The sequence below is a fragment of the Phragmites australis genome, chromosome 12, assembly GCF_958298935.1.
Source record: "Phragmites australis chromosome 12, lpPhrAust1.1, whole genome shotgun sequence".
In the NCBI taxonomy this organism is placed as follows: Eukaryota; Viridiplantae; Streptophyta; class Magnoliopsida; order Poales; family Poaceae; genus Phragmites; species Phragmites australis.
In genome coordinates, this window is record NC_084932.1 from 21,430,455 (window position 1) to 21,441,721 (window position 11,267).

At 40.6% G+C, this 11,267-nt stretch overlaps 1 protein-coding gene across 1 annotated transcript; it reads left to right on the top strand.

The window, feature by feature from the left end:
- The first annotated feature begins 4,074 nt into the window (after positions 1-4,074).
- On the top strand, positions 4,075-4,506 carry LOC133886393 (uncharacterized). The gene has a single exon (XM_062326109.1). It carries the CDS (start codon positions 4,075-4,077, stop codon positions 4,504-4,506), a length of 432 nt encoding a protein of 143 aa, XP_062182093.1.
- The last annotated feature ends 6,761 nt before the right edge of the window (positions 4,507-11,267 follow it).

Below are 11,267 nucleotides of genomic sequence, written 5' to 3' on the forward strand. Positions count from 1 at the left end.
TAGAATGATGAGGAACATAATTACTAACTCACAAGGTCATGGCATAAATGTGAAGAATTTTCCGAATCATGAAGATTTTGTATGCCTTGCATGTGCTACCGGAAAATTAATAGTGAGACCATCTGTCTTGAAGGTATAGGATGAAATCCCTGCATTCCTGGACAGAATCTAGGGGGATATTTGTGGTCCTATTCAGCCGCTTTCTGGCCCGTTTTGGTACTTTATGGTGTTAATAGACGCGTCCTCGAAGTGGTCGCATGTATGTTTATTATCTACCCGTAACCACGCCTTTGTAAAGTTGATCTTGCAGATCATACAAATCAGGTATAATTTTTCGGATCATCGAGTGAAGTCCATTAGAATGGACAACACTGGAGAATTTACTTCGAAAGCGTTCGATGATTATTGCACTGGCATGGGGATTAAAGTTGAACATTTTGTACCGCATGTCCACACCCAGAATGGACTAGCCGAAGCACTGATCAAGAGAATAAAGTTCATTGCTAGACCGTTGTTGCAGCACTGTAATATGCCTGCTACATGTTGGGGACATGCAGTCTTGCATGCAGCTGCCCTCATTAATTACAGACCCTCCTCCTACAACATCCATTCACCCATGCAACTATTGCAAGGGGTGATCCCGAAGATTTTCCATTTACGCAAATTTGGATGTATGGTTTATGTGCCGATACCGCCGCCACAGCGGACTGCTATGGGGCCTTTGCGGAAAGTTGGAATCTATGTCGATTATGAGACTGCATCCATAATCTGATATTTAGAACCAGCAACTGAAAATCTGCATACGGCCCACTTCGCTGACTGCATTTTTGATGAAAATAATTTTCCATCATTAGGGGGAGGAAATAAACCCTTATATGAGAAATGCCAGGAAAGTATATGGCAGGCTGAAGGAATTGCGGCACATGATCCTCGCACTAGTGAAGCAAATGATGAAGTACAGAAAATCATCGACTTACAGAAATTAGCAAACAATCTACCTGATCATTTTTGTGATTTGAAGAGCGTGACTAAGTCACATGTGCCTGCACGCAATGCACCGGAGAGGGTGGAAGTACCAAAAGAAGGTATCCCTCATCTTGTCCTAGGAGCTCCAAAAAATAATAAAAGGACAAGAAATCTGGTTACTCAAGTCCCAAATAGCCGGAGACATCTGGCGAAAGTGGGAAATGATAGCTTACCACGGCCGATCACAAAAGTGCCCCAAAGGAAAAAGAAGGGGAGCCAGTTGAGACCTAGCGATGGTATGGAACCTCAGAAAGTAGGCATACCAGATTTGAATCTTCCCATGTAGGAAGAAACCAGCGAAAATGCATGCATTGAAATTGACGCTGGTAAACTAAAGGCCCTTGCCCCAAATCATGAAGAGCAAGATGAAGAAGCACCTGAAAGTGCAGCCCATGATGAAATAGCAATAAACTATGTGAATTTAGGGGAATCCTGGAATAGAGCAACCACGATAGTCGACACATACTTCGTAAACAAAATTGCCACAGTCATAGATCATGACCCTAAGCCTGCATCGCTCGCTGAATGTAGAATGAGGTCAGATTGGAAAGACTGGCAGAAGGCAATAACGGCTGAACTGTTGTCCCTGAATAAAAAGAGATCTTTGGGCCAGTATGCCGCACACCTTCCCACATCAAACCAGTGGGATACAAGTGGGTTTTTGTTCGTAAGAGGAATGAAAGGAATGAAATTGTGAGGTACAAAGCACGACTAGTGGCACAAGGTTTCACTCAACGACTAGGCGTTGATTATGAAGAAACCTATTCCCCAGTGATGGGCGGAATTACCTTTAGATATTTAATCTCGATGGCAGTCAACCTAGAATTGAAAATGAAGTTAATGGATATGTGACCGCATATCTTTATGGGAGCCTAGATTCGGACATTTATAGGAAGGTACTTGAAGGAATACCATTGCCGAATCAGGATAGAGGAAATAGACACCTTTATAGCGTACAATTGAAGAAGTCGCTGTATGGGTTGAAACAGTCAGGTAGAATGTGGTACAATCATTTGAGTGAATTTCTTGGAATACGAGGCTACACAAATAGTACAGATTGTCCTTGTGTATTCATAAGAAGATCCCAAAATGGATTTTGCATAATATCTGTATATGTAGATGATCTAAATATCATCGGTACAGAAGAAGGTATTGAAGAAGCAAGTTCATACCTAAAGTCTGAATTCGAAATGAAAGATTTGGGTAAAACCAAATTCTGCTTGGGCCTGCAACTAGAGCATATGGAAGATGGAATCTTTGTACATCAGTCAAACTACACTCAGAAGGTGTTAGAGCGGTTTGGTTTTGAAAAATTATTTCCCGCTAAAACCCCCATGGTCGGAAGATCATTACAAGCATATCAAGATCCCTATAGACCTAGAGAAGAGGGGGAGGAAGTATTGGGACCGGAATTCCCATACTTAAGTGCAATAGGTGCGTTGATGTATCTGGCTAATTGCACTAGGCCAGATATAGCATTTGCAGTAAACCTACTTGCACGATATAGTGCAAAGCCCACTAAAAGACACTGGAAAGGCTTGAAGGATATTCTGCGCTACTTGCAAGGTAGCAAGGATATGGGCCTGTTCTACAGAAAGAATCAGGATCTAAGTCTTGTTGGATACGTGGATGCTGGGTACGTGTCAGACCCACATACAGCGAAATCACAGACTGGCTATGTTTTCCTATGTGGTGGAACTGCAATTTCCTGGAAATCGTCGAAGCAAAGTCTTGTATCTATTTCGACGAACCACTCAGAAATAATAGCTCTATATGAAGCCGCACGAGAATGCGCATGGCTTAGAAGAGTGATCAATCATGTCCAGTAGTCATGTGGCTTGAATACTACTAACACCCCTACCATTATCTATGAAGATAATGCTGCATATATTGCACAAGTGCAAATGGGACATGTGAAAAGTAACTTAACGAAGCATATCAACCCCAAGTTCTTTTATGCTCATGAATTGCATAAGATGAACGAAATAAAGGTAATGCATACAAAGTCGTGTGAGAATCTTGCAGATTTATTCACTAAGTCTCTCCCTGCATCTAGTTTTGAAAGATGTGTTCGTGGCATTAGGATGATGAGGCTTAGAGAGTTGCATAGTTCAGGGGGAGATATTTCACATAACACCGATAAGAAGAGTTAAATCTTAGTCAAGAAGATTAAGTACCCATGGTTAATCATGAAGATTACTTGAAGCATTTGGGTGAATTGTACTCTTTTTCCCTTATATGAGTTTTCCTGAAGTTTCTCATGGCAAGGTTTTTAATGAGGCAATTCGTGTGACCATGTCGCGAGCTATGTACTCTTTCTCCTAATTTTTCCCATTGGGTTTTTGGGAAGTTTTGATGAGATATATGCATTCCGCGAGAAGTACCCAAGGGGGAGTGTTAGGAAACCTAGCAGGTTACGTATTGAAGTGGGTCCATCTCGAATCCTAGTAGGATTGGAGTCCAACTCTTAGGAGTTTTTGGTTCTTTATATACGGAGGGAGACTCTCATTGTAACACACAGAAAAATATATGAATAAAAAATAGATAGCTTTTTCCCTACGCTTATGTCTCCTTTTGCAATTGTTGTCTTGAGAGATCGCTGGACTACACCCGGTAGCAGTAGTTTGTCAATAATTTTCAAGAAATATCCTAGATTACTGTAACTTTTAATTGCGTGAGTTTTAGAAGGGAACCAGCAGAAACAGTTTCTTGCTAAAATTAAGACCAGTCAGTCAGGATGCATGTCAGCGGAACACAGGAAGGTCTTAACGCTTCAGTGCTTTAGGAAGGCAATAACTCGGGTATAATCAATTGCCAAATCTGGAGCATTGGCTACGAGAAGAACATTATGAAATTCCGGCATGTTGGTCAGCAGACAAAATTTTATTCTTCTATTCATCTCATGATCTGATCCAGTCCTCTCCTACTATATATGGCCCCCCTCTGCACCCATTTCTTCACTCCAATAGCAAACCAATCACAAATACATCAACCAAGATCAGATCGATACTTGCATTCGAGAACACCCAAGCAAGTTACAAGATCGAAATGGTTTTCACAGTCAAGACCACCGTCCTGCTCGTCCTCGCCGCCCTCATTTGCTGCCATCCGCGAATGGGCAACGCACAGATCACTACTGCCGGCTGTCACCTGTCGGACATCCACGTCTCAACGGTGCGGACGGGGAAGGTGGTGGGCGGGCAGCCACAGTACCGGGTGACCATCGAGAACCGCTGCTCGTGCCCGCAGAACGGCGTCACGGTTTTCTGCGCCGGCCTGCCCAGCACCGAGCCCGTGGACGAGAGCAAGATCCGCACGGAGGACGGCGGGGTCTGCCTCGTCAATGACGGCATGAAGTTCTCCCGTGGGTCGCCCGTGACGTTCACCTACGCGTGGAAGACGCCGCAGGAGTTCAAACCGGCGATGGCCGTGTCCCGGTGCGGGTACCCACCGTCGTCGTCGAATGATATTAAGAGCTAAACTTTTTTCTTGTTTTTCTGAGATAGAGGAACTAAGCGATGACTTAGTGCGAGGGAAAACATGATGGACCATACAGTGCTTGTCTCACTCTTTCGGCATGCTTGACAGTTGCATTGTTATACATACCAGGAAAATTATAGAGATGATTGTATTATATCTATGTTTATGAACTTTTAAATAATTTATTATTTCAAGAATCATTATCATTTTTTATTAGTAAGTATGTGACTTGTTCATAAAACATTTTGTTTGTAACATGATGTTATTCTAAGTTGATCATTGGTTATAAATCAATGTGATGATTCATAAGGCTAGCACATGTATTGATTGATAATCACGTTTTACATATCATAGTTATAGGGATACCGAATTAATAATGTGAATATTTATATTATGGAACATGATGTTGCATAGACCCACCTTGAGATATTGTAGGGATTATCATTTATGATGTATCAGCAGTTGTTATCTCAAATGATGTATCTGTAGAATCTTAGATCTGCGATTGTCATTGATTCCTAGAATATGTAGTGACATACTTTAGGGTTGCCAAACTTTATTCCATAACTGGATAGTTATAGAGGTAGTTTTTGGGTTTGTCATAAAATATTTCATAGGATGCGAGCGATCAAGATGGAATTTGCCCCGCCTTGATAATGGGAGTGGTGACTTTGGGCCCCTTAAGATAGTTGGATTGAGAAAGTACATGGCCATGCCAATATAGGAATAAAGAGGTAATCACGATAAATCCACTACTTGATCGAGTGAATGGTCGAGCTATTAAAAGGGTGGCACATATCTCATCTTAAGTTTGACTGATATCGTAAGGCAAAGGGATAGGTGCATGTGTATGTCAAGGTTCAACCGATATGATCTTTGTGTATATTAGGAAGTGAATATATCCTGCTAGGGACCGTTATTGATTTCAGTTCGGAAAGGGTTTCCAAGTCGTAACCATTTGTACATGAACCTAATGGGTCATACACTTAATGGGTTGGAACAAAATATACGAATTAGATTCATATATGGGTTTGATTGGATTGTGATACATGAGGAGTTATAGTCCTAAAGGGTTTCCAACGTGGGAGCCCATTAGAGAGCTCTATATATGGTGAGACGTGGGATGAGGTAAGTGAGAGCCACTTCAAAAACCTTAGCCGGAACCCTCCACATGATCTCCCAAAAACCCTATCCGTGCGTGCAGTGCTAGCACAATAGCGCATGGTGATCCTGCCTAATACGTGTGGATACCGTAGAGGTATTGCTGCTATTGTAGCGTTGATCTGCTTAGCGTAAAGATCACGACATTGCTGCTCAGCTGATCGAGGACATGTTAACTGGTCGACATACCTGCTCGATGTTGGTCACAAAGCACGATGCTACCACTGGGAACTGGTTGAGGAACACGACGTGACCACTTGGAAATGGTCGAGGAACACAATGCGACCACTCAGAACTAGTCGAGAACTCAACGCACCTGCTTGGAGCTGGTCGAGGAACTAGTTGAGGAGTACGACCACCTATGCAGAGTTAGTCATGGAGTTGACCGAGGAGCGTGACATGCACGACGTTGGATTAGTCTACTTTAACTCTTCTTTCGCTATGCTACGCATCTAGTGCTAACAATCTATAATCTCCTACTAGTATAGTTTTCTAGGTGAATGGGGTAGAAAATTTTTGTTCTAGGCTAGCGTCGCCTATCGTTCCCTTACAGTGGTGTCAGAGCCTACATGCATAGTTTTTATCTTGATTGGTCACATATAGATGATATGTTGTAGTAATAGATTGGATCTATTATTGTTCTTATGATCGGTTCATATGAGTTCATGCATGGTTTATTGTGAATGGGGTTGGATAAGGTGTGAATTGATGGATCCATATGATCAAAAGATTAGCTCTCTCTCCCATGTGGCCACGCATGCGACTTGCCCCTACGGTCTGGAATCAGTATCTAGGCTAATAGCGCGTGCCACTATATGGTTGGATGAACAACAAATTGAGGTTATGTGTGTTGTTGTCGTTTCGAGGAAACCTGACGTGATGATCAATATGATTGATCCGATGGAAATTGAGGTACTATGAATAACTCGGAATCGGCTTGATATGATCAGTCCGATGATATTTTTATAGCGATTTTCATAGACGATCTATGTATTTCCGAGAGGTTTTCAGGGACCGTCGTTGCATAGTGTACACACATAGATTTTTATAATAACATGTTCAAATCGCGGCATTAGAATTCGATTTTACGCTTAACTTGTTTTTGCAGAGAATGTTACGACTGGTATGACCTTTATGTGTATATGATGCATGTGTGTAATTTTTATGGCCTGCGTGTTACGGTAAATTGTAGCCAAAGATTGTCATGTTATTGTATAACGGCCTACGTGCTGACTTGTGATGCTTCATTTTCTCATGTAATTCGTCTTGTGCTATTAGGTGTAGTAGACTAGTACATGAGCATGGAGACTTGAAGCATGGTGACCCTGAGGAAAGGGACTGTGGCGATGGAGATCACCATGTTAAAGGGACCATACTATATCAGAGTTAATATGATTGTCTGTGATGTTTATCTATGTTTCTGTCATGCTATTTTATTCATGTTTTCTATAAGATTGATATGTTTACGTGATATAATAGCTTCCCTCAGAAAAATTAAAAGTAATTTATGTTCTTCCAATAGCTGCACCTACATAGGTTTTGATCATTGTTTGATAGGTCTGCTAAAGCAGAGTGCCATCATTTATCTTAACCAGATAGATGGATGTCGAACATTCACATGCATAGTGTTGGTTTACTTGACAAAGCTATCAAAATGGTTTTAGACTTTGGGGCATGGAGTTGGGCACCGGGACTTTTGTTGCCACCCAACAAACAAGAGTCACATAGAGATATAATTAGCAAGTTATTACTTACCTATATCACTAAGTTTCTAGCAGTTATGCCAAAGCTCACTAGAACTTAGTTGAATATGGATCTTGATCCACTATATGTCATTAGAGGGAGCTGGTTTCAAAACATATAGTGGGAGCATCTTTTGTTAAACTATTTAATGAAATATTTACATAAACATAGTGCTGAACTTTGCATGTTTATTTCTATTGTGTCATGTCACCTACTATTAACGTCAATTCCAGTTTTAATTTGCATGCCATTCTTGAAAAAGATAAGTTTTCTAGAACAAACTTTATTGATTGGTATAGAAATCTGAGAATTATTCGCAAATAAGAGAAAAAAAAGTATGTTCTAGAGATTCCCTATCCTTATATGATTTTAGGACTCCAAGGCATGTTTGAGAACCAAGCTAGGGCCGAGAGGTTTTACACCTCCAAGTCCGTGTTTGTGTGTAGGTTAACGGAAGACAGTCCAGTTAGTCCTTATGTGGTCAAGATGATTTGTTACATTGAGAACCTAGAAAAGCTTGGTTTTCCCCTTAGCCCTGAGTTGGCTACTGATGTGATTCTCCAGTCGCTCCCTGCAAGTTTTGAGCTATTCATTTTGAATTTTCATATGAATAACATGAAAAAGAGTATGGCTAAATTGCATGGAATGCTTCAAATGGCTGAGGAAAGCATTAAGAATAGCTCTAATCATGTGATGATGGTTCAGAAGGATAGCAATAAGAGAAAGCGCAAGGCCAAGGCTAAAGCTTCAGATGAGATCTCGAGGTCAAAACCTAAGCCCATTGGAAAGTCCAAGGCTATCCCCGCTGCTGTTGATACATGTCACTATTGCCATGTATCTGGCCATTGGTGGTGGAACTGCAAGCTGTATTAGGAAGAACTCAAAAGGAAGAAGGGAAGTGAGATTTCCACTTCAGGTATAAATGTTATAGAAGTTAATCTCGCTACTTTTCCTAATGACTCGTTGGTATTCAATACCGGATCGATGATTCATACTTGCAAATCACTGCAGGGACTAAAAAGGACTAGGAAGTGTGCGAGAGGCGAGATGGATACTCATGTTGGCAATGGTGCAAAAGTTACTGCATTGGCCGTCGGTGTTTATTCCTTATCGCTACCCTCAGGATTAATTTTAGAATGAAATAATTGTTATTACATTCCTGCCTTGGCTAAAAACATTATCTCTTCTTCATGTTTGGAAGAAGATGGTTATGTTCATAATAAAGAACAAGTGTTGTTAAATTTATTTGAATGGTATACTCTATGGTATTTATCCATTGGTGAATGGATTATATGTTAGGTCTTGAGGATGTTCCTATCTACATTAATGCGAAGAATCCTTGGCTTATTGATTTGAATCCCACTTTTATTTGGCATTGTCACTTATGTCATGAGATGAGAAGCACATGTAGAGGCTCCACAAAGAAGGTCTTCTCACTTCATTTAATTTTGAATCATTTGATACATGTGAATCTTGTTTACTTGGTAAGAAGACTAAGGCATCTTTCATTGGTCAAAGTGAGAGGGCGATTGAATTATTGGCCCTTGTACATACAGATGTATGTGGACCAATGAGTTCTACAACCAGAGGTAGTTTTCAGTATTTCATTACTTTTACCAAGACTTTAGTAGACAAGGTTACATCTACGTAATGAGGCACAAGTCTAAATCCTTTGAAAAGTTCAAGGAGTTTTAGAATCAAGTACAAAATCGACTTGGCAAGACAATTGAATTTCTGCGATCAGATCGTGGAGGTGAATATTTGAGCCATGAATTTGGTAATCATCTAAAGCAATGAGGAATTGTTCCACAGTTCACTCTACTGGGTATGCCTCAATAGAATGGGGTGTCCAAACAGAGGAACTGAACTTTGCTTCACATGGTCCGGTCTATGATGAGCTAATATGATCTTCCATTATTCTTTTAGGGATACGCTCTAGAAACTGTTGTGTTCACTTTAAATAGGGTTTCATCTAATACTGTAGAGAAGACACCATATAAGATATGAACCGAAAAGCATCCCAGGTTGTCTTTCCTTAAGATCTGGGGTTGTAAGGCCTATGTAAAATGTTTGACATCTAATAAGCTCACTTTCAAATCATATAAGTACCAAAACATATTATTTCTATAATCGGGAAGAAGGCAAAGTGTTTGTCACCCAGAATGATGTTTTCCTGGAGAAAGAGTTTCTTTCAAGGAACATTAGTGGAAGCACGGTGTAATGTGAAGAGATTTTGGAACCATCAGAAAACTTTTTCAGCTCCTACTGAACCACAACTCGATATGCAAAATATTGCAGAACCCATTGTGGAGACACTAGCCCCACGTCGATCGGAAAGGGCCAGTCGCACACCTGATAGGTTTATGTTCCTAACCACAGAGCAGCACGACATATTATTGTTGGATAATGATGAACCTAATACCTACATGGAAACCATGGTGGGACCAGACTCTGAGAGATGGCTTGGAGCCATGAGATCCAAGATAGAATCCATGCATGATAATCAAGTTTAGATTTTGGTTGATCCACCCGATGGTGTTAAAACTATTGAGTGTAAATGGGGTTTTAAGAAAAAGATAGATGTTAATGGAAATGTTCACATGTATAAGGCACGATTGGTGGCAAAAGGTTTCAGGCAAATTCAAGGTGTTGATTATGATGCAATATTTTTGCTTGTCACAATGCTAAAGTCTATCCAGATTATCCTAGCAATTGCCGCATATTATGACTCTGAGATATGGCAAATGGATGTCAAAATGGCTTTTCTTAATGAAAACCTAAGTGAGGATGTGTACATAACACAGCCTGAAGGTTTTGTCGATCCAAAAAATGTTGGAAAGATTTGCAAAAGAGTTTCTCAATGAAAGATCTAGGATAGGCAGCATACATATGGGGCATAAAGATCTATAGAGCTAGGTCGAGAAGGCTAATCGGATTAAGCTAGAGTTACATCAATAAGGTATTGAAAAGGTTCAATATGCAAGATTTCAAGAAATGTTTCTTGCCAATATCGCATGCCATCACTCTCAACAAGAGTCAGTGTCCTTCAACACCTAATGAGCTCGAGACGATGAGTGCGATATCGCATGCTTCATCTATCGGGTCCATCATGGATGTTATGCTTTGTACATGCCCAGATGTTTCCTATGCTTTAAGTGTTACGAGTAGATAGAAATCAAACCCAGGTAAAGCTCACTAGGTAGCAACTAAGAATATCCTGAAGTACTTCAAAAGAACTATGGATATGTTCCTAGCCTATGGAGGTGATGAGGAGTTCGTTGTAAATGGTTACACCGAGGCTAGTTTTCAAACCGATAAGGATGATTTGAGATCGCAATCTGGTTTTGTGTTTTGCCTCAATGGAGGAGTAGTGAGTTGGAAGAGTTCCAAGCAAGAAATAGTGGCCAATTCCACAATGGAGGCTGAGTATATCCCAGCTTCTAAAGCTGCAAATGAGGCTTTTTGGATCAAAAAGTTTGTTTCTAAGTTAGGTGTAGTGCCTAGTATTTCTAGTAATAGTGGAGCCATTGCACAAGCCAAGGAACCTAAGTTGCACCAGAAGTCCAAGCATATACTACGGCACTATCACCTTATTCGAGATATTTTAGATTGGGGTGAAGTGAATATATGCAAGGTGTACACGAATTTGAATATCTCTAATACGTTGACAAAACCACTCCCGCGGCACAAGCATGAGGCACACATGAGAGCTATGGGTATTAGATACTTATATGATTGATTCTAGTGCAAGTGGGAAATTGATGGTGATATGCCCAAGAGACAATCATAGAAATTATTGTATCATGTCTATGTTTATCTACTCTGAATAATGTGTTATTCTAAGAATCCTTATCATT